This window comes from Anopheles arabiensis, chromosome 3 (genome assembly GCF_016920715.1).
Source record: "Anopheles arabiensis isolate DONGOLA chromosome 3, AaraD3, whole genome shotgun sequence".
NCBI classification, from domain to species: domain Eukaryota; kingdom Metazoa; phylum Arthropoda; class Insecta; order Diptera; family Culicidae; genus Anopheles; species Anopheles arabiensis.
The window spans coordinates 44443670-44468317 of record NC_053518.1 but is presented as its reverse complement, the minus strand read 5'-3'; the positions used below and the strand labels follow the sequence as shown (position 1 = coordinate 44468317).

General features: G+C 45.0%; 3 protein-coding genes across 3 annotated transcripts; 2 read left to right on the top strand and 1 right to left on the bottom strand.

Annotated features, from left to right (window-relative positions):
* Positions 1–17152: 17152 nt before the first annotated feature.
* On the top strand, positions 17153–19948 carry LOC120902295 (dnaJ homolog subfamily C member 21). The gene is made up of 3 exons (XM_040310949.1): positions 17153–18119; positions 18193–18810; positions 18884–19948. The coding sequence occupies exons 1-3, from the start codon at positions 17929–17931 to the stop codon at positions 19818–19820; spliced, it is 1746 nt and encodes a 581-aa protein (XP_040166883.1). The 5' UTR covers positions 17153–17928; the 3' UTR covers positions 19821–19948.
* LOC120902310 (LHFPL tetraspan subfamily member 2 protein) lies at positions 19942–21408 on the bottom strand. Its single transcript, XM_040310977.1, has 2 exons — positions 21058–21408; positions 19942–20969 (listed from the first exon to the last, which is right to left on the bottom strand). The coding sequence occupies exons 1-2, from the start codon at positions 21246–21248 to the stop codon at positions 20480–20482; spliced, it is 681 nt and encodes a 226-aa protein (XP_040166911.1). The 5' UTR covers positions 21249–21408; the 3' UTR covers positions 19942–20479.
* A 770-nt stretch (positions 21409–22178) lies between these two features.
* LOC120902301 (prolactin regulatory element-binding protein) lies at positions 22179–24150 on the top strand. The gene is made up of 3 exons (XM_040310957.1): positions 22179–22462; positions 22525–23656; positions 23740–24150. The coding sequence occupies exons 1-3, from the start codon at positions 22322–22324 to the stop codon at positions 23823–23825; spliced, it is 1359 nt and encodes a 452-aa protein (XP_040166891.1). The 5' UTR covers positions 22179–22321; the 3' UTR covers positions 23826–24150.
* Positions 24151–24648: the final 498 nt, after the last annotated feature.

Genomic DNA, 24648 nt, shown 5'->3' with positions numbered 1-24648 from the left:
TCTACACTTTTCACCTTCTTTTAATCGTTTCGCAACACATATAGTTAATATATATTTGTAGATAAACACTGAGAAAGGCCATGGTAAATTGGGCAGAGAAAACTCTATCAGATCTGGCAAAATGAATTGTTTAGTTTAAAAGAAATCAAACTTAGATTAGTGAACAGGACAGTAACACCATACAAATTTAAAAACAAAAATCACCACGAGCAAGCAAATTCTGACTAGCATTCGGATAGGACACACAGTCTAACACAGTTAAAGTGATCCTGAAAAATGCCGCTATTGTGGAATTGGGCTAACAATAAGACACGTACTAATAGAATGTACAGAATACGATAAAGAAAGGGAAATTTTCAATTTAGGAAACAATATCGTTGAAGTTTTAGCAACCAAGGAAGAACATGAAAATGACCTACTAAATTTCCTTAAAGCGATTAAAATTTATAAAAATATTAAAAGAAATTTATATCTTTATAACATTATTATTAAAGCCACAGTTAGTAAATAAGAATTTAAACAAAGAGGCGAATGTCAGTCAAAAGGCCGATAGTTTGTATAGAACAAAAAAAGTCGGAGATAAAATTTCAATCATTCCTTTGAACAATTAAGTTTTATTTTATGTGGATCCTTTATATACACACAAAGTGCATTTTCACCTACATACACATACAAACATTTAACAAACGCCAATGGATGTGGATGAAAATGTAATATCACAATACCGTTTTTATAATGTCAATTATATTGATATTTACATTTTGCATTTCTCGTCGAGTAATCAAGAGGTCCTCATTCATCAAAATCGCCTTAAGGACATTTAACAACGATTTATGAAATTGATTACGCATTCAAAATGCATTCCTCCAATTATGGCTCTCCCTTGCATTTACTCCTATCGCTATCCATTGGATATGGTTTGGTTTCATCGATGCTCAAATCTGCTTAATTGATTTTAACTTTTCTGGAATGGCAAAGATGAAGACGATGAGGATTTATGCAAATTCTGCTTACCCAACCCAATTATACATGTGCATCGAAAGCAAATAGGATATGGCACCATTCGATGAAAGATCTATAGATTGTAGGCTACCGTAACCTTTTTATCCGATTGCAATTGATGCATGTGATGGTCGTTACGTGTTGATTGGGAATTGTTTGCCGTATTACGCTGCATATGTTTGTCAGATTTTAAAGGAAGCAGAAACTATTACACGATGGTGCGTCATGGCAATGCGTAGCAATGGGAAGAGATAAAAGAGTTTTCATTCTATCACTATCGATAACACTATCGAGTGGTGTGTAAGGAGTCCTAGATTTAATTTGTATAGAGGTCAGTTTGAGGGGATGAAAGCGATTTGTTGCACGATCTTCCTGCTGAATCCGCCAGCTTTTTCTGGTAACATAACAGTACCTAGAACATTTTCATTGATATATACGTAAGTTTTTACTTGAATGACATGTATAATATAATAAAGCGAAATCAACCTATTACAATGTTGAACTTAAAAAAAATGGAGGAATTATGTGAAATCTTTCAGTTATTTCGTTAATGTGTTGTAATTGTAATTGTAATGGACCATCCTAAGAACTCGATTTGAAGGTGTTATTTTATTGTAACGAGGTTCCAAAATCGAAAAGATGATATGCTTGACCCAAAACATAGAATTGACGGGTTCTATAGAGCCATATCCTGTTCGACTACAGTTCAATGCAAGCAGCGGACTAGAACGAATCTGAACTGTGGGCGCTTACAAGTTTAATTTCTAAAGCAGGGATTTTTTTTGTTTGTTTTTAGAGAGACTTTGAGCCTATTGGCCTCATTCACCTCTTTTAATAATTGAATTAAATCTATTCTTAATATCTAACATTCTTCTTTGTTCCCTTTGTATTACCTTATACAGGATAGTCTCGGATTACTTAAAGCTTAATTATCTGTTGATTTTATTTAAAAAGTGTCTGTTACAAATGTTGGTTTTGGTTTTTAAAGAATTGGGTCTTTGAGATCCTTCGTTAACCAAGACAACAGGACTAGCATCTGTTAACATGAGTAATTACTTCCTCCGCTTGCTAATCAAAGGACAGCTTTGAATGAAGTATGACACCAAGGTTCCTAATTGCGTTAGTGCGTTCTATTGGTAAACCGTAATGACTCAACATTTTTCAATGTAGAGACTCAGGCAATGCGATTGCAGCATTGTTGAAAATCGGAAATAAGATATATTTGAAAATAAAATAATGAGTTTTTATTTCGTACGTGCGGAAGGTGTACAACTACAATTTCACTGGAATAAATAAGCTGTTGTGGCAAGCTGGCCAGCAGGCATCCGCAATAAAGGTTAGGACCAACTCCGTAAGCGATACTCCTTCAGTAGTAGGTGTGTAATTAAATGTAGTGCAATACATATGACACTCAGATGATATAAAACTAACTCTTTCTCTATTTATTGTTAATACTCTACCAAAAATACTCCAATTATTTTAGTCATTTACAATTATAAATATATCTAATAAAAATCCTTATACAATAAGAACATTTTATTAGTCATACATTACTTGTAATATTTATAACAGTTATAAGCGATAGAGTTTATGTATTTATTTATTCATTTAGTCAATCATCACGGCCTTGCCATATTGTCGGACTTGTTTTAACGCGTTGATAGCGTGTACTTTGAAATAAAAATTGGGGTTTGTTGGATTAGCTTCAAAACAAGCAATGAATGAGATTATCGAGATACATTATTACAAAGAAAGATTATTGAACGATCATTAAACTTAAATTTTAGTATGTACTTAAAGCAAATTTAATCGATAAACCTAAATTTAATTTACTATTTCATGCTAACTGATCTCCTCATACTTTAACAGATCATGTAGTGATCAATTGAAAGGGAACAAATTTGAGTCGAAATAACGTTGATTATAATAAGTATTATTATTAATTGTATTTTTTAATATTTAGCGTAACGTCCTACGCAAACATGACCGGCCTATACAAGCTTTCGAGACTTGTTCAGTACCTGGCTATGGGAGGAGGTCATGTCGAGACTGGAACCCATGACGGGCATGTTATTGAGTCGTGCGATTTGATGACTGTACCATGGGACCGCCCGTGTAATATTAAGTATTACATGTATGTAAAGTATGTAGACTATTAGTGTATGTATTCAGTTTTTTTTTTATTTTGGTACATGAACGTATTAAAAAAATTATTCATCTCTTTCACTTTCATCGATACAATCAATAAAATTTAAGATCTGATTTAGGACTCGTCCTGCAGTCTAAAGTAAATTTTTGTTTTTCACTTTCCAGTGCGTAATTCAATTTTCTACCATGCATACTTCTCATGCAATTTTCGTATGGAAAACAGCTAACAGCTCCTAACCTTCAATAGGTAAATGAAAAGACATTCTGATTTGCAAACACGTTTCTTTTCTGGAACTTGCAAACGCAAATCACGTCTAGCCTTTATAGGCGTGATTTTTTTTTTTACTGTTGCCACAGTTTTTCACCCGAATTTTCTTCCTCATCAAAGAAAATTGCCTTAACTTTCAAATTTTATTGCAAGGACACAGGGAAAACACGAACGGACACGGCAACGGAATAAACAAAAAAAAACAACCTTAACGCAATACGATTAATGCAAGATCAAATGCAAGAGAATTCTTCAAGATGATATCTTGACCGATCACGGGTCTCAAGATTTCACAATGTTTTTTTTTTGTCGTTGTTGTTGTTGTATATGTATGTTTTGTTCATTTCACCCGAGAAAGTCTTGGAAACGTATATTTGGATCCGTCTCTTTGAACTTCCAATTACCTCTCCAGCTCTATTCACGTGCAAAATTTACTCGCTAATCTCGCACTCCTTAACGAGGACGTACTCCGCACGCTTTCCTGTTCTGCACGCTGGGTTCCTTGTGGGTCTTTTTGTCCTAGAGTGGGTAGTGTGAAGTATCCTTCGTGAAATCAATTCCAACAGACGTGGCCATGGTGAATACTGAAAATAGCTCTTGCTTCGTGAGCTTTTTTTTGCTGCTCTTCTCGACACCAGCTGATGTACCAGATCCATCAGTAAGACCCGTGTCCACTTGTTGGTATGCGTGCACCTCTCAGCGTGCATATCCTTGAGCCTGCTCGTGTCAATCACTTTGAAAGGTAATTTTAGAAACGCACTTTAGCAGTTGTGTGTGAATCCGATGAGGAAAATAAATTGGATAGATCGTTCCTCATTTCGTCCCTCGCTAGAGAACACTTGAAAAGGTAAGTCGACGGCCACTCATTGACAGCTGGGCAAAATAGAAACAAGCAACACAGAACACCACTTCATACAAGCCAGCCCACTAAAAATGTACGCACAATGCGATTTACATATGAATAAAGCGCTATCTCCCTCCAGGAACTTTTTATCGACCATCGTCGTGGCGTTACGCGGAACATCTGAAAAATATTGCCCTTCTTGATTATCTTCCCGTCACTCGTTTTTTCATATTCATAGACCGTTCGCTTATAGCTGAAGGATGTAAAAAAATACCAGCAAAAAAAATCATACAAGTTAAGGTGTTGGCTACCAACATCATACGCCACGGCTGCCTTGCCCACAGGGAAGACAGACCGAGGGACCTATCCTATGCAGAGATAAAAAAAAATCAAGCAAATGTGTTTTCTTTCTTTATTCACAAGCTTTCAGGACCTTTTGGTGGCATCATAAGCTTTAATAGATGTTTACTGGATGTCGTCTATCAGCTCCATCGAAGTTGAGCATCTTGGACTCTGCGAAGAGTGTCTGCGTTATCTTTCGTTGGTAGGAAATTGATTTTTGTCAACGCATCGTACGTCCCGGGTCGACTAATCGTCTATCAATTTCGCGGTTTACCTTTTATTACCTACTAGCAGGGCTTGGTATAAACGACAATAAAAGCGTGAAATATGTGTGATACTTATTCTTACATTCACATTTTATATTTTTCATTTAGATGAGGGTTTTAAAGTGTTTTTTGGTGTGTTTTCGTGTTTTACATTATCCTTGTTTCTGATTGGAGCTATATTTTCATTACGCTTGATTACGCTCTTTAGCTCGAACAACACGAACATGAAACTATATGGTATTTAATTTGTTAGTTCCATTCAAATATCAAGAAACGAACAACTTCTAAATTTATCTAAACATACTAAACAACCCCATTTATTCCACCATGTGGACAACAAAGGTCCTCTTAGCTTCTTGACCCGATTTCTCGGTACATAAGCACACGACTGAAGCTGTGGATCGATTTTTAGATAAAATACTCCCATAAACCTGCAAATGGCTTACTATTTCTTACCGGGCACTGTCCTTTCCTGAAGGGATTTTGATGACTACATTTATGCGCTATTCCATCACTTCCGTTTCCTTGTGCTCATATAAACAGCAGCTGACTAAACAGATTCGTTCAATCAAGGCCATCCTTGAGGCCAATGCAAGCGGGGAAATCGAAATAATAAAAAAAAACCGCACCTTGATCGTAGAACTTTGTTTTATGGCCACATTTCCGTTCTGTTCTTACCTGTTCCGTTACGTTCTCGACGTTCGAGCATTGAGGGAAAAAGGTAATTCGAACGAAATTTATCCCCATGTTTCCATACACACGCATAACAGAAACGGTACTATTGTGGCTACTGTTGCTCTTCTACTGTTTGGTTATTTTTAATGGATGGACCTCTGCGGTTCGTCAAAAGTGCCTCGGAAAGGAGATTACACAGCTGTGTGATATGATTTTCCCAGCTCTTTTTGGATCGATCTAAAAGGGATATAAAACACTACAGGAACACACCCTAACGCACCTGCTTAATGTTGTAGCCTAATGATCTGCAATGTCGTAACTTGATTTATCCGCTATCTCGTCTATGTACCCACGTATGGTCGTTGTGAATATATTTTCATCGAAATAGTATCTTTCGATTTTTACGGTGTGTTTTTGAGTTGTTTGTTATGATATGCGGCTAATTGACTTTTAACTATTTCAAGCTAAACATTTATTTTCGTCTAACAATATTCAAGCTCATCCGGTCAAACATATTATCAGTTAAGTCTGGGCTTAGCCATCACAAACTCGAAAGCAGGGCAAACAAACTCTACAGCATCTCATAAAACATCTCCAACGATACCTTCGGACTCAAAGAAACATTCACATTCAGGCACGATACACTTCTGCCAGCAGAAGAAACTATATAATTTTCTCATTCCTTAATTTCCATTTTAATTGCAGCCACTTCTGCAACAGTGAAGCTACTTACAACTTTCGCTAGCCAATTCGCTGCAGCTGCGGGATGATGATGGAACAACCCAAACCCTACAAGTTTTGCTTGTTTTTGTTTTTGAGTTCGCATCTCTTAGCGAAACGACCCTCAAAACAGGGCCAATTCATTGATTCTGTGTTGTTTGTTGTTCTTTAGTTTTGCTGTACGCTTGCCAGGCGAAACTATTTAGGACAGTTAGCTTCTATTTTTATTACATTGCAGTTCTCTTATCGAATTGAAAAGCGAGCATGGACAAAACTTTTCGAGGATTATTTCATTTTCTTAATTTTACTTGCGCTTGTTGCAAAACTATGCTTTCAAATAGATATAGCATATTAAATTGCAAAGGTGAGGCGATGAAAGCTCGCTATTGAAATAGCGAGCAAAGGCGAATAGATGGCCATCAAAGAAAAATAGTCGAGAAGGAGAAATTTCTAATGAAAATTCAAGATATAACAGCATTCACGGCATTGCAAGCTCTCGAGGCGGGCATCTGCACACGTTTAAAAAAATCGAAGCCTGTTTGCATCATTATATTGCGCTCACGTTCACTACACATCAAATGCAACGAAATCATCGAAACGGACACTATTCATATTTTCCTCAGTACACTCATCCCACTGCTTCATCTCACTCAAGCAGTTTGTACGAGCCACTGGAAAAACTGTATTTCTTCACTGTCAGTGCTATCGACATTGGCCATGCGGTACGGGGTAGATTTTTCGGCACGCATTATGCTACTTGGCTTTGTACGCTGGTGGGAAAATAGCCATACCGAAGGCATCTGCTCATCTTTCAAAAATTGATACATTATTAGATCTGTACGGTGCACATACGATTCAGTGCACCCTGTGTGGCCTTTTTTGATCGTGTATGTAGGTGCATGTGAGCGGAAGCAACCGATGCATTGAACATGTCCAAAACTAAGGAGCCAAAGAAGCCCACTCCCATTCCGTTTGCTAGCTTCTTGCAGACAGGTAGAGCTAGCGCTGCCGTAGCCTGCTTTTGCTATCTCATTTTTCTACATCAAAGCAACATAGATCAACTAATGAATCTCATTTGCTGCATAGCATGTGAAGAGAAAGGGTGGAGGAGAAAAGGCCATCCTCATATTTGTATCATTTTTTAGCTATTTTTCTTTTATTATACACCGAGCTGAACCGTCTTCTAGAGTAGACACTACTCGATAGATGTTCTCTACAAAGTGTCACGAAATGTCGCAGTACGACCATCGAAAATAAAAAAAAGCCGACCGAGAAACATTTCATTTCTTTTGTGGGAGGGAATGACACAGCATGACGAAAAACCTTCAACCTAACGAGTCGTACAAAATGGCACAAAAATGGTGCAGTGTAGCGTGTAGGACAAAGACCACAACAACTACTAACGGATCAAAGTGCAGCGACGGAATCAGCGTCAAAGGGCTTTTTGAGGGTTTATGCGAGCGCTTGAAGTGAAAGCCGATTTAATCCACAGGCAGACGGCACTCGATGACCGGTATGAGCGAAAAGGTAACTCAAAACACTAGGACGGGAAGTAGAAAAAAACGCAGTATGGGTTTTAAAAGCTTCTACAATAATTTTGCAACTAAAAGTAGGTTGAATGACGAAGATGAAGAGTTCATAACATGTTCTTCGTTGGTTGATGTTTTGTTTATTTTTTTAATCAAAAGCTGGAGAGATTTTATGAGTTACGTTTGAATACTTTTTGAAATAGCTTCTTCTTTGGTGTAAGCTTTGCTGTCGATTATAACCTGTATATGATTTCTAGATTTGGATGTTTTTTAACTTGTTATTTAGGGTGATCCGAAACGTGTAACTCCAAACCACAGTTTAGCACACACAAAAATAAGTTTTGGCTAATTTGTCTTTCGTTTTCATGATCCACTTCTAAGAATGGTCGATTTGTAGTACAGTTAATGTTCTAAACCAAGGGTCTTCAAACTACGGCCAGCGGGCCGCATGCGTCCCTCAGCGCCTTTAATGCGCCCCGCGAGGACTGGGTTAAACTTAAATTAAATAGCTTTCTTATGTAACTGATTTTATTTACATTTGAAAGATGGAAATCAAGATTCAATAAAAGAAAGCTGCTGATATTTCGATAGTATTTTCTTATTAAAACGAGATTTGAACTTGCACTCATTGTAAAGGTAGTGTCAAAATAGCTCTGAACAAGGTTGATTGTGAAGCAATGCGACCCGCGAACTGAAAAGTTTGGAGACCCCTGTTGTAAAGCAAACGTTACGCAGCTGGGAAACTCTTATTTATTTATTTATTTATTTGTAAAGTATTGCAAACAGCAATAATAATAATAATAATTGTAATAATAATAATAATAAAAATAATAATAATAATAATAATAATAATAATAATAATAATATTAATAATAATAATAATAATAATACTAATACGAATAATAATAATAATAATAAAAATAAAAATAATAATAATAATAATAATAATAATAATAATAATAATAATAATAATAATAATAATAATAATAATAATAATAATAATAATAATAATAATAATAATAATAATAATAATAATAATAATAGTAATAACAAAAATAATAATAATAATAATAATAATAATAATAATAATAATAATAACAATAGTAATAATAATAATAATTATAATAAAATAGTGTATTCAGTGAATCAAGCTCCTTTACCGATCAATCCTTTACCTTTACTTGGTGTTTCAAAAGTATTAAGCCGTATACAGTTTTTTTTTTTGGTTACCATTGCTGGCTTCAAATATATTGAATCCAAAACTTACGACCAAAAACCTTATGCCTGTGGATGAAGGATTTAGTTGTTACATTGCTTATCATTGCGGGCTTATACTCCAGAAAACTTTGTAGACTTTCGTGCATGAAGCGGTTTGCCCAATTCGACAGCTGAAAAGATGAAAAAACCCTTTCCTGAACTTTGTACTCTTATCGCCTATTGTGTATTATTGATCTTTCCTTTATTGTTACTAAATACTTGTATACCCTTCGGTTTTGTAAAGCTGAATAAACCAACCTTATTTCAATATTGAGTACTTTAGTTAATTTTTATTAAATATTTCCTTTTTCGAAATAGTTTGAAAAAGAAGCTGACATTGATGTTCGTTTTTTTACATAAGCATAAATTTTTATTGTATGGGTTTGGTCCTGCATGGTCCCATTAGTGCTTTACAACCGTTTTAAATATTAATTACAAAATGTGTAAAAGCATTAGTTTTATTAAAAGTTTTACACTATATTACTTACTTACTTACTTATCCGGCGCTACAACCGCTTTACGGTCTTGGCCTGTCTCAGGAGTGTCCGAACCCGCTCACGGTCTCGCGCCTTCGTCTGCCAGTCCGTTATCCCAGCCTTAATGGCGGACGCCTCCACGCCATCTTGCCACCTCAATTTGGGCCTACCACGCCTCCTCTGTCCTTGTGGACGGCCTAAACAGACTTTACGGGCTGGGCTGGGTTGACACTATATTATGGACTATATAATAGACGCGTCGACTTCACCTCAACCGATTTAATTTGATTTCCATTCTATTCTTTCCATTTTTGTAACCAACAACTGACAACATTTAATACCACAACCTTCTAGCTGCGAATCTTTGAAACAACATCTTAATGGGATTGTAGCGACCAGACCGCCATCTGGCGTGAGAATCGTGAGCGATCGTGACATCCAGGGACAAAGACACGGATCTCCGTGGAGCGCACTCACCAGGCACACGAATGTGTCAAAGTGACGTGCGCCGCGTGTCCAGCGCTACACTTCCTGCTGTCAGCGAGCACATTCTCTCTCTTGCGACCCAACCTCGAAAGCGAACAGACCTCTTCCTTCGCTCCGCGCTCGAAAATTCCTCAACGTGAAACCCTCTCGAACGAACGTGCGCAACCGTTCATAATATAGTGTAAAATAAAGTTCCTTATTACCTACTCACGAAACCCAACGCGTTCGCGACATAAAAAAATAGGGACCACTTTTGTGGCGCCCCTAAAACTGGTGACCCCGACGTGATCGCGTGCGCGAGTGAGTGAGTGGTAACCTGACGAACACCGGATCCAGCCGGAAAAAACGTGTTTCCATTGTTCCACGGTCCGGACCGACGGCAACGTTCCCCCCCATCACCGAGGAGCGGCCGACCACGAAGGAGGCACCACGCAAGCGCAGCCAGCAAAAAAAACCTCCGTGCACAAACCCCGAACCCACGTGAGTGCAAATCGACACCGAAGGTGGCCGACAGTGAGGAACACTATTCAGGAACATTTTTCCCCGACGGAGCGACCGATCCTAGCGGAAAAGTTTCCTCTCGGTGCTGAGCGATCGCCGAACATTTTGCTGACACCCCCGCGCCGTGTCGCACACCCGCCGAGCATTTTGGTACCCGTACGTGTTTGCGCAACCGCCGATCATAACCTCACACGTACCGCCGAGCGCGCTCCAGACCCACGCGGTTTTTGTGTGTGCACCGTGGTGTGTGTGTGTGGGTGAATGTGCGCAGGCCGACACCGAGCGGATTGCGTCAGAATTTTGCTCGAGCTACGTTCGTGAATTTTTTCGGCCGTGCACCGGAGACGTCGTCAGCGCACGCAGTCACCCAACGGTCAAAAGCCGAAGATTTTATATTGACCTTTCACTTTTTCTATCTGTCTCTCGCTCTAATTTGAGCGATTTTCCCCTGATGAGTGTCCCCGAGCCTCCTCGTGTGGTTGTTGTTGTTGGAAGTTGAAGCCGAAACCCCCTCGTGCGCTGCCAAAATCAGCGAAGAACGAAATCGAGTGGCTCAAGCGAAAGAACGAAAAAATGATGAACGAGTGTGCTGTGAGAATAACACACACGCACGCACAAGGCGACACCCGAAATCTGGTGCGATACCGGCTTTCAGTGGAGCAAGTACACACATGCACACATTTGGCCACACCAGCGCTCTGTTCTAGTGCAGGTAGTTTTCTGCAGTCCACGGTGATACTACACACAGCCACGCACTTGGAGATACACGCTGTGTGGTGCGGTGCGGTGGACGTTCAGAATTCAGTGGTGCAAATACACACATGCACACACTTGGCGACACACGCTCTGCTGTGCGGTGAGGTTTGTGTTCTGTGTCCAGTGGTGCAAATATACACACACACGTACTTGGCTACACACGCAGTACGGCGCGGTTGGCTTGGCAGAAGCGCATGCACACATTCACGCAGTAGGCTTTACTTTCAGTCCAGTGAGGTTGGTGCTCGTGTGGTGTTTCAGCGCTTGGCGGATAAACCCCGTAAAAAATGGAGTTTTGTTTAATTTGAGGTAAGTAAAAGTGATTAAAATTATCAACCAACATCCCCCCTTCTAATTAATATCATTTTTCTTCCATTTCATGTGTGTTTCACGGCGAACGGAGACATCAAAAACCTGTGGCTGTGTCGTAGTGTTGGAGCAGTGGCCCGTACAGTGCAGCGAGAAAAACCAGGAGCAACAGCGATGAGGAGCAGAAAGTGCTGTGCTGAATTTGTTTTTTTTCACTGTGCGAGTGTAAAAAGTGTTTTTTTTTAAATTATGTGCGTTGATTTAGAATTAAGTGCAGTGATTGTTGTGCAAGTGTTCTGTTTTTTTTGTATTCTATGTTGGTTCGATATTCAATAAATCGAATTACGATAGTATAATGGTGTGCACTGTATCATTTCGGAAAGAAATCCTGGCAAAAAAGGGGGAGGGGACTAATTAAACGAAGGTTCGTGCAGACCCCCGTTCGGGTTTTGCTTTGGCTTCGGGTTTGCTTCGGCTTCGGGACCCGACGGATCACTTGAATAATTTCGCCAACTCAAGTTCTTTTTCAAGCGCGTATTCAAGCGATCTCTGAGTGCTGGTGCCCGGTGGGCATCGTTCTCTTCTCGCCGACACCATCGACCGAACGCAACCGAAGATCATCGCCCCTCGTTTCTCACACCGGCGTCATCGACGAACGCAGCCAACGAGCGACTAATCCTAACACGATAGACCTCGTGTGCGGATTTGTCTTCGCCGAAGGATCGACCTAGCCAACCTCAGCTGGACTTGCTTGCGCCCCCGCCACTAAGGTAAGATCCACCCTTTTTTAACTAACCTTAGTCGTAAGGATGTTGCACGGTCCGCCGGACCGCGACGTATCGACTCCCGATGGCGTAACCCCGAGTGCCGATCCAGCCGCGAGTGGATCCAAATCGCCTCACGTACCAACACCGCCCGTTCCGAATACCCCGCGCGTACCAGGGCCGTCCGCCTGCGACGCCATGTTTATGCCGCCCGAATCGCAGATTGACACTTTGAATGCCATGCAGCTGAAACCACCGGAGATGGACACCACTGACATTCAAACCTTTTTCTTCGCATTGGAAAACTGGTTCGATGCGTGGAATATCACCACGAACCAACATATTCGCCGTTTTAACATTCTTAGAACGCGTATACCGCTTCGTGTCCTTCCTGAGCTTCGCCCCCTGTTGGAGGACATTCGACAGTACGCTACGGACCGTTACGAGGTAGCAAAGCGTGCAATAATTGAGCATTTTGAAGAGTCGCAACGAAGCCGCTTGCATCGTCTGCTTGCCGAAATGAACCTCGGGGACCGAAAACCATCGCAGCTATTAGCGGAGATGCGCCGCGCCGCAAATGGAGCAATGACGGACTCTATGCTGGTAGATTTGTGGATCGGCCGTCTCCCGCCATACGTCCAGTCCGCCGTTATTGCCACTAACACGGATACCAACGAGCGAGCTAAAGTAGCAGACTCTGTTATGGATTCGTTCGCGTTATACCACCGAACGGGCCCGTACCAAACCATCCACGAAGTACGCAACGAGGACTTCGAACGTCTTTCTCGGCACGTAACGGAATTAGGTCAGCGCTTGGACGCCGTACTGAGCAAGCTCAACGAAAGAGAACGCGCGCGACCACGCTCACGTACCCGGCAACGTCAACCGAACCAGGATGCGGTAACACCCAGCGGACACTGCTATTACCACACGCAATACGGGCAAGCGGCGCGGAACTGTCGTCCCCCCTGCTCCTTCAACAGTCGGCGGCAGGGTAGTAACTCAGCCACTGCTTCCGATTGACGCTTAACCAGAGGCCAACCTCAACAGATACACGTACTTTCGACCCATAGCTATCGTCTCGTAATAACCGATCCAAAAACTAACATCAAATTCTTAATCGATACCGGTGCAGACGTTTCAGTAATCCCTCGACAACACAGTTCCGTCCCGAGTAAACCCTCCACCATGAAGCTGTTCGCCGCTAATTCTACACCAATCCAGGTTTACGGAGAGTCGCTCTATACTCTCGATTTGGGACTTCGCCGATCTTTCCTTTGGAACTTCATCATCGCAGACGTGGGGACAGCGATTATTGGAGCCGATTTTCTCCAACATTTCCATCTGCTCGTGGACTTGCGCAAAAATGTCTTGTCGACGCCTTAACGAACGTACGTTCTACCGGAGTGCCGAGCCAAAACCCGTCGGAACCAACCGTAAAAGTATGTGATTCCACCTCACCGGTCGCCACTCTCCTAAAGGAATTTCCCGGGTTAACTGCACTATCCACTCCTGGCACCTTACTGCAGTCCGAAGTGACGCACCGAATCGAAACGACGGGGCAACCAACATTCGCAAGACCTCGCCGATTACCACCTGAAAAGTACGCAGCTGCCCGCAAAGAGTTCGAATCACTCGTCCAGCTCGGAGTATGTCGCCCCTCGAATAGCAGCTGGGCCAGCCCGCTACATATGACAAAAAAGGCCGACGGCACCTGGCGCCCTTGTGGTGATTACCGCGCCCTAAATGCAAAAACCGTACCCGACCGTTATCCACTACCGTTTTTACAGGACTTCACGATGCATTTGCAAGGCAAGATCATATTTTCCAAGGTCGATTTGCACAAAGCATACCACCAGATACCAATTCATCCGGATGATATAGCAAAGACAGCCATCACGACACCCTTTGGACTTTACGAGTTCACTACCATGCCTTTCGGATTGAGGAACGCAGCGCAAACATTCCAACGCCTTATCCATGATGTCCTACGAGGACTCGAGTTTGTTTTCCCGTATATCGACGATATGATCGTAGCATCAACGTCCGAGGCAGAACACCACGAACACTTACGCCAACTTTTCGAACGATTGGAGAAGCACCAACTAGCCATCAATCCAGCCAAGTGCGAGTTCTACCGGAACGAGATTTCCTTTCTGGGCCATCTGGTCAACGCTTCTGGTATTCGTCCTCTCCCCGATCGAGTCCAAGCCATCAGCGAGCTGCCACAGCCAACGACGATTATGGAGTTGAAGAAGTTCCTCGCCATGATAAACTACTACCGACGTTTTCTGCCGCACGCCCTGGAAACGCAAGGTATACTTCTCGAGATGACTCCAGGTAACAAAAAGAAGGACAGAACGCCATTAACCTGGTCGCTAGAAGCTTCCGAAGCATTCGCCAAATGCAAAGAGCAACTGAAACGTGCAACGTTATTGGCACATCCCGTGAAGAACGCCGAACTTTCTCTATGGACCGACGCTTCAGATTTCGCAGCCGGAGCCGTACTTCACCAACGCACCAACGAAGACCTGCAACCACTAGGCTTCTTCTCGAAACGTCTCGAAAAGGCACAGCAAAAGTACTCGACCTATGACCGAGAACTTACCGCCATCTATCTCGCCATACGACACTTCCGATACCAGCTAGAGGGTCGGGAATTCTGTATTTATACAGACCACAAGCCTCTAACCTTCGCCTTCCGACAAACGCACGACAATGCCTCACCTCGACGAGCCCGGCAGTTAGACTTCATTGGCCAGTTTTCCACCGACATCCGTCACATCGCCGGAAAAGACAACGTTACAGCCGATCTGCTCTCCCGCATAGAGACAGTGCACGCGACACCGACCATCGATTATGAGCGATTAGCAGAAGAACAAGAGCGCGACCCTGAACTTTCCGACATTCTCAGTGGGAAAATTCAGACGGACCTGTTCCTGCAGAAGACACCAATACCGGGAAGCCCCAAGTCACTCTACGCCGACTGCCCTGGAGGTATCATCAGACCGTACATCACCCGATCGTTTCGAACACAACTTCTCCACGCCGTACATGATCTCAGTCATCCCGGAGCCCGCGCCACAGCTAGACTAATAACAGAGCGTTTCGTGTGGCTCAATGCAAGGAAGGAATCCCAGGACTTCGCTCGGAACTGCTTAGCCTGCCAGCGCGCTAAGGTAGGAAGGCACGTCAAAAGCCCCTTGATACCGTACCCTGCAACAACAGCGAGGTTCAGTCATATCAACGTAGACATCATTGGACCATTTCCCATCAGTAACGGTAACCGATACTGCCTTACGATAATCGACCGATTTACTCGCTGGCCAGAAGCAATACCGATCTCGGATATCACCGCATCTACCGTCGTATCAGCACTACTATTCCACTGGATCGCCCGATTCGGAGTTCCGGCGCACGTAACAACGGACCAAGGGAGACAATTCGAATCCTCCTTGTTCAAAGAGTTGACGAAAGCCCTAGGAACGAAACACATCCGTACGACAGCCTATCACCCGCAGGCAAATGGAATAATCGAGAGGTGGCACCGCACTCTTAAAGCAGCAATCACCTGCAAAGACACCGCAAGATGGAGCGAACACCTACCGCTAATACTGCTTGGGCTACGAACCACGTTCAAAAATGACATCAACGCCTCGCCAGCCGAACTTGTGTATGGAACGACGTTGACCATCCCGGCAGAATTCTTCATCGCGAAACCGCAAAATGCCCTCGCCAACCAATCCGACTTCGCCAAAACGTTAGAGGAGACGATGAGCAGCATTCGACCACAGAGCACCGCTTGGCATACCAACCGCACACCGTTCGTGCATTCCGATCTGAACAAGTGTACTCACGTGTTCATACGCGACGACACCGTCCGACCTGTACTAACTACACCTTACCACGGTCCATATAAGGTTCTTACACGCAATCCTAAGTCTTTTCAGATACTCCTACGTGGACAGCCAACGCTGGTCTCGATCGACCGCTTAAAACCAGCGTATGGCGCAGAAGAGGAAGCCACCCCGGCCCCGCAGTGCTCGTGGGAAGGGCTAACGACAAACCTGCTGCCGCCAATAACCGACCACTCGGAAACTCTGCCGTTACCGGACGTCCAGGCAAATTCGGACCGCAGAGACGCCACCGCAGCCTCCAAACCGACGCCACGCGAACAACCAGTGCGTAATCAGACGACACCCGCACCACCATCGCACCCGACGACATCGAGACAAACCGACCGAGCCACCGTCGACGCCCCACCACCCTCCATCCTACGCCGCAACGACCAGACGGTATCGACCGGCGTCACCAGGTCTCAGCGGAAGGTCATCATACCTCTACGTTACCGGTGACACCGCTCTAGGAGGGGAGTACTGTAGCGACCAGACCGCCATCTGGCGTGAGAATCCTGAGCGATCGTGACATCCAGGGACAAAGACACGGATCTCCGTGGAGCGCACTCACCAGGCACACGAATGTGTCAAAGTGACGTGCGCCGCGTGTCCAGCGCTACACTTCCTGCTGTCAGCGAGCACATTCTCTCTCTTGCGACCCAACCTCGAAAGCGAACAGACCTCTTCCTTCGCTCCGCGCTCGAAAATTCCTCAACGTGAAACCCTCTCGAACGAACGTGCGCAACCGTTCATAATATAGTGTAAAATAAAGTTCCTTATTACCTACTCACGAAACCCAACGCGTTCGCGACATAAAAAATTAGGGACCACTTTTGTGGCGCCCCTAAAGGATAATCCAACTTCACACTAGGATCAGTGAGCTCAGATGACTCAAAATGACTAAGAAAGTTGACCCTTCGACGAGACTGGGGATTAGTAGAGAGCAATCAAAATCACCCGTTTAAAACAATAATACATCTTAACTTTCTACAATATATCTGGCCCTTGCAAATCTCCATTTTCCCTTCCCGGTATAGTGCTTCTTTACATTTTGTTGTGTCTTCTTTTGCGGAGCTATAATGTGCAGCGATGAGTAAAGTTGGCAGAAGTTTGGATTCGACTCCCATTCGACTCCGAAAATTTCGGAACCTTCCGGAATCGTCGGGAGTCGTCGGTTGAAATCGACCAGAGTCGCCCGGAATCGGAATCTAACCGGAATCGAATCACATCGAAGCTTTGCGCACCTGAGAGCACATCACATGACCAATACATTCCGCAGAGATATCAACTGGCAGACAATATGAACATATCCGACGATCGTTTCGGCACAAAAAAAAACCTACCAGCGATGCAAGAAAGGTTTTTTACTAGGAATTGCAGTTGTCTATGAGCGCTCGTCTGATCCAAGCGTGAGGAAATACGAACCATCAACGTATCTTTTGAATTATTTCCTAGCCACAAACACCACAGTACATATGGCTACACATTTTTTGCTCATCTATCAAATGTCAAACCGATGACCGGCGAAGCTGCCACATTGCAAAGTTTGTTGTTATTTTCACTGCACGCGCCTGGCACGGCTGTCACACGGAGCACTTTTTTTCGTTCCGTTGGCAGATTTCTCCTCCGTTCCGTTTCGGTAGTTATTCGGTGGAAATAATAACAGAAACTTGTATCGTACGGTGCAAAATGAAGTGCCACTACGAGGTGCTCGGAGTTACGCGCACGGCCGACTCGGACGAAATCAAGAAATCGTACCGCAAGCTTGCTCTCCGCTGGCATCCGGACAAAAACCTCGACAACGCAGAGGAGGCAAACCAACAGTTTCTTCTCGTACAGGCGGCGTATGATGTGCTTTCTGATCCGCAGGAAAGAGCATGGTACGGCAAGAATGGTATAGGCTGGAAAAAACATCACGAAAATAAATGACACCATCACTCCCGTCTTCTCTAGGTACGATAACCATCGCGAACAGATACTGCGAGGCGGACATACCGACTATGAAGATAGTTCTTTGGATGTGTTCCCTTACTTTACCGCCTCCTGCTACAAGGGCTTCGGGGACGATCCGGGAGGGTTCTACGCCGTGTATGCAGAAGTGTTCAATAAGCTGGCCACGGAGGAGGTGGAATTCCTCGACACCGAGGAAGAGTTCGACGAGATACCCAAGTTCGGTAACTCGCAATCCGATTACGAAACGATCGTGCGCCAGTTTTACGGCTACTGGGAAGGGTTCTGTACCAAGAAAAGCTACGCCTGGCTCAATCCGCACAATGTGGCCGAGATTCGCGACCGTCGGATACTGAAGGCCATCGAGAAGGACAACAAGAAGGTGCAGCAAAAGGCGCGCAAGGAACGCAACGACGAGATTCGCAGCTTGGTAATGTTTGTGAAGAAGCGCGACAAACGGGTGCAGGCGTACAAGAAGCTGCTGGAGGAGCGGGCAACCCAGAATCGGCTGAAGTCGGAACAGAAGCGGTTGGAGCAGATACGCCGCAATCAGCAGGAGATCGAGGAGCAACAGCGTAACTCGACGAGCTTTTTCAACGACGCGTACGAAGAACAGTTAAGGTGAAGAGGATAAGTTTTGAGTAACGGGTGTGTTGAAATCGGTTACAAGCGTTTTAAACTGTGCTTATTGCAGGAAACTGGAAGCAACGTATGCCGAAGCATCGGAGGAAGAGTCAGACGACGAGGACGGGCAGGTGAACGGGCTGGAAGACGCAATGGCCGGCCTAAACGTTAGCCAGAACGAAAATGGGGAGGAAAGCTTCTACGTGGACGATCTGTACTGTGTCGCCTGCGACAAGATGTTCACCAACCGTAGTTCGTACGAAAACCACGAAGCATCGAAAAAACACAAGCAAAACGTCGAGCTGCTGCGCAAGGAAATGCGCAAGGAGATGGAGGAAAATGAGTGTAAAGAACCGACGGTGGACCCGGAAGAGGGCAGCTTATCGAACGACGATGAGCTGGAAATTGCCAACGGAACTGATTGCGATGAGCAGCCCGAATCGGAAGTGCGGCAAGAGGCGAAGCCGACAAAAAGCAAGCAAAAGAAAAACAAGGGCAAAAAGAAGGCACTCAGCAGCACTACCATACCTGTGATAAAGTCGTCCGACGATGAGGAGCACGATTCTGCAACCGAGGCGGCTGATATGATCGGTTTACGGCTGGGACGCGCGACAACTGCCGCACCGAGTGACGATGATGACGATTGGACCGGTGGCAGCAAGAAATCGAACCGAAAAGCAAAAACCAAGGGTAAAGCTGCTGACTCGGGCCCAAAGGGCAAAGCGGCCAAAGCACAAGCCAAAGGTGAGGCGGAGCCCTCCTCCGTGCCTGCTGCTACTGGATCGAGCAAAGAGTCGGGCCCCGTCTCGGACGACGAGAGCACTAGCCAGTCGAGCACGGAGAACGCATGTGTGACGTGCAAGGAGAAGTTTACCTCCAAGAATAAGCTGTTTGAGCATCTGAAGAAAACTGGCCACAGTGTGTACATCGACAAGCTGAAGGCAGCGAAAGCGGTTGCGAAGGGGGCTGATGGCGTGAAGGGTGGTGGTAAGCGAAAAGGAAAGTGAAGTAAGAACGTACCACACGCCGGCCGAATCTGATCTCGCTGTTGAGAAATGGAAATGATGCAACAAAACTGACTCAAACCGAACCGACATTCTTAAGTAAAGAGAGATAGAGAGAGAGAGCTACAAAAGTGAAGTTGTATATTTATTTCGAGAAAGAAAATATGGCTTACAAAACAATACTTGGCACTTGAGGGATGTTTGTGAGTTAAGAATGTTCTGACGGCTTAACAATAGGTGTATAAAAGCTGCGTGCCCTATGCATTGCAAGGCACTGGAGGTTCGTACGATAGAGAGAGCATGTAGAATGTAATAATCTCGCTAGAGAGGCACGTTGTTGCTAAAAGTCTTCTTTTGTGTGCGCTTTCCTTCGTTTCGTGTTTCGTTCACTGGAGCATTGTGTGCGGACTTTGGTTTAATTTTGACTCCCGACCTACTTATCGGATGAACGTATTCATCTGGACGAACGACGTCACTCGATGTCCTTGCACCGAGCGCTAAGAAGATTGACTGGCCGGCCTGCCTTTCTTGGTACCGGTTGCTCTGCGCACCTTACACGTTGCTCGGGCAGTTAGTTGCCTTGGTGATGACGCACGTGCAGAGCTGCCTCGTTACATGTTTGAAGAGATTCGTAAGTGGTTGGGCAGAAAGCAGGCCACGATTCACATGACGCACACCAGCACCTGCCCGTCGATGACGCGGCGCTGTGCCTTCGAGCTGTAGTACGCCGCCTCGGCCTTCCGGCTGAGGACGGTTGAGAGAAAGGTGAGCAGCACACCCGCCGCCCCGAGATAGATCGAAACGCCCAGCGTACAATCGGCCGGCGAGTACGCTTCCGAGTCCGGTCCGCAGAGCGTCTTCACGCGCGGTGCGTCCCAGGCGAGCGGATAGACGAGATAGCCGCACAGCACCAGCATGGCCGAGACGCCCTGGAAGATGCACAGCAGCTTGTGCATGCTGAAACCGTACACGGAGTGCAGCCGGCAGCAGGTAACGAGCGTGCTGACCAGCGTTAGGCCCAGCAGCATCGTCCCGACACACATCAGGGTCATGGTGAACTTCCACGGCACCGGAAAGACAGTCGAGTCCGTCAGCAGCCCGTTAAGATCAAAGTTGCCACAGTTGTACTCTATCCGTCCCATGCGTTTGCATCTGTACAGTGGCACACAAAACAGGCACAGACAATGAGCGAACCGAACCGAACCGAATAGTCGGCCAATAGCCGCCATCGCACCCTTACCTGTTGTAGATGCCCACCGATGGATGGCGCAGGACGGTAAAGTTGCCTTCCTCGTTGCGGATCTGTATCACTTCCGGTCCGATCAGCCATTTCGGTAGTACGATGGCGCCGAACAGGGTCATACACGCGATCAGTGTAACCAGGAACCAGAGAAGGCTCCGGCTCGTGATGAGTAATCCGCCGGTACACATCGTTCGGGAGTTGCAAGATGAGACTAGACCAGCTTTGCAGAGCCACCAGGAGGAAAAGGTGTGTGTGTGCGCTTCTGTGTAGTGCAGCAGAAACTAAAATTGTGTTGTTTGTGTCGGCAAAACAGATGAATGCAGCAGCTGTCAAGTGCAAGCGCGTGCAAGTTGCGCATCCCGTTGTGCAACGAAGCATTTTTTTTCAATAAAACTCGATGTAAAATTTAATTGAAATAACCATTGAAAATTGATTCTTTTTTTCTTAACTTGGTAATATCATAAGCAATCATTTCACCTCAACCTTATTAATGTTTCTAAATACATAATTTAAAGTATTGAGTGTATCAACATTGGCAAATTATTTATATTTTGACCAGAAATAACTGCACTGGTCGATTTAAAATGTGTTCTAAAAACGATTTTTACTAGCACCAAGTTGCATAGAAGCGCTGAATAGTGCAACTAATTTAGTTTTCCATAAACTAAACAATGGCTGCGTCCTCAGTTTTGACAGCATGCCAGAAAATTATGGCTTGCTTGGATATTATGGCAAGCTGTTCGATTTGTACAATTATAGCTTGCTAGCTGGGTGGTTTGCAAAATATACCGATTGTATCCAGAATGGCGCTAACGACAATTTCCAAAAGCCTTTTTAGATGGTTCGTGAACAGGGAGCGTTTTGAAAAATACGTTGACACAAACCATTGAACGCAATTTTTACGTTCATGCTCTATAAAAATGATTCAGTGCATCACTTCGCTGAATTTTCTGTGACACTGTGTCTAGTATATATTGCTTCCCGAGCTAATAATGCAAATGAAAGCGAAAGTAAAATATTTTAATGCTCGCGGTGCGCACCGTCACCATTGACCGCCAGCTGATTTGTATGCAACTGACAGCGGCGGAACAGCTGTCAGCGAACGGCTGACAGCAAAGCGTATGACAGCAACCAATAATACGTGGAAGTGAAAATAGATCGGTGCAGCTCGCATTTTGTGTTTTGTTTAATTGTAGCGCTCTCTATTCCATGAAAACATTCCCATCGGCTGGCAAGTAGCAGCGCAGCGCAAAGTGCAACCATGTCCGCGGCCCGAAAACCCACGGACGGCCTGCTGGCGCGCGTCAACTTCCCACTGTACGCGATCGAAATGCTCACCAGCCGACACGTTCTGGTCGCTGGTGGCGGTGGTGCCTCGAAAACGGGTGTTGCAAATGGATTTGTAAGTGAACGGGCAGACTTTATTTTACCATAGGAGCTAACACGGGTTGGGGTTCGTTTTAGGAAATTTATGAAATTTACCACGACGGCGAAAAGTACGTGGCGGACGAGGTGATACGGCACGAAACGGGCCCGACCGTTGTGATGAACTGTGCGGTGAAGAACGACGAAAAGCGAACGCTGCTGATGGCTGGCCAGGAGAGCCACTGCCAGATGTACCTCGTAAATACGATTATTGATTCTGGCGAGTACAGCCCGTCCGCCTCCACGACCGGCAGCAAGCCCGACTCCGAGGGGCTGCGCAAACGAAGAAGCATCTCACAGCAACGCTCCGTCCCGTTGAATGCAGCGGGTGGGACGGCGACGACGCCACCAACACCGGCGGCTGCTGGCGATGCGAAGAAATCGGACGATGGAAAGCAGCCAACGGGCAACCGGAAGCAGATACGGTTCGAAATCAAGACGGCCGACTCGGTGCAGACCGACTTTACCGAGGCGGAACCGCTGCAGCGAGTGGTGCGCATCAGCCCGAACGGGCGGCTAATGGCGACGGGCGGCATGGATGGCCATCTGCGGGTGTGGAACTTCCCGAAGATGACGATCGCGTCCGACATTGCGGCGCACACAAAGGAGATCGACGATCTGGACTTTAGCCCGGACAGCAAGCACGTGGTGTCGATCGCGAAGGACGGGCTCGGCGTCATCTGGTCCATCAACCCGGACAAAGAGTCGAGGAAGCTGGTCTGGAGTCCGCCAGCCAACTGTCGCTATCTGATGAAGCGCTGCCGGTACGGGCTGGTCGAGGGCCAGAAGGACAAGTTTCGACTGTTCACGCTGGCCAACCCGTTCGCGAAGGCGGGCAAGGCAAAGGGTCTGCTGCAGCAGTGGGACCCGGACGCGGGCCGCCTGACGGGGGTGGTCGAGATCGACGAATCGTTGGCCGCGCTGGCGGTACGGGACGACGGGCGTTTCGTGGCGATCGGCACAATGTTCAGCGGCTCGGTGTCGATCTACATCGCGTTCAGCATGCAGCGTGTGCTGCACGTGCCCAATGCACACGCGATGTTTGTCACCGGGCTGGAGTTTCTGCCCGTCACCAACTTCGATGGTCCCGCCATCACGGGCGACACGGAGGCGGCTGTGCTTTCCATCTCTGTCGACAATCGCATCTGTGTTCACAGCCTACCCTATCGACGTAAGTAAGAAACCCCCATTTGGGCATTTCGTACACTCCTAAGTTCATTGTGCGTTTATCCTGAAATCCTTTTTGTTTTTTAGATTCACTACCAGCATGGGTGGCCATCATAGCGATCATCTGTATATTGTTTTTAACATTCTGCTTCTGCTCGTACGTTGGACTGTGAGCTCGCAACCTGCCCTTGGAGAGGGGCTTGTTCAGCAGGAGCAAATACACTAAACTAAGCATTTTGTGTGCACCTTAGGTGAAACTACGATAGCGGAGACAGGGAGTTAGCAATCTTTCAATCACAAAGCCAAGCACCCGACGTACCAACGACGTATTACGATTGTGTGTGTGTGAGTGTTTCGTTTCGGGGTATTTTTTTTTGTTCGTTTCGGAAGCCTCGACGATGGCGTAGGTTCTAATTTATTTGACATACAGCACTGTACAGAGTTAGGCAATTAATAAATATATTGTTATTTGTGGCTATAGGAGCAAAGCACGTAGTATTTCACTATTGAGGCATTTCTTTTATATACATTTGGTGGTCTTTAATACTTGTGAATCCGATAAATGTGGTTCAATTGCTGATCAGTTGCTGTAAACTATGGTCAGTCTGGTTTGGCCATTACTTGGGTCATTCTCAGTGACTTTGTTTAACCCAAGGCGGCTCTTTAAACTCGTCTTTATTGCACTTTTACTGTTATTTACCAACAAAACAAAGAAACTGACATAAAACGCCCAAAACAATTGAAAGTTAATGTGGAATAATCCGGAACTACTGAAAGTGGGAAAGTTCCTTATTCTTTGTTCTTCTTCGATTCCTTCAGTCGTCTCAGTTGCTTATCGCACTATATTATGGTATTACCTTCACAATTCTGTATACGCGAATGTCGCGCTTTGCGAAAGAAACATGGCTAATACTACTTACTGCAACAGCTCTTTCAAATAAATTTGTGCTGCATAGAGCTGCAGCAGAGAGAGCGAGAGAGCGAACCTTTCTGCAC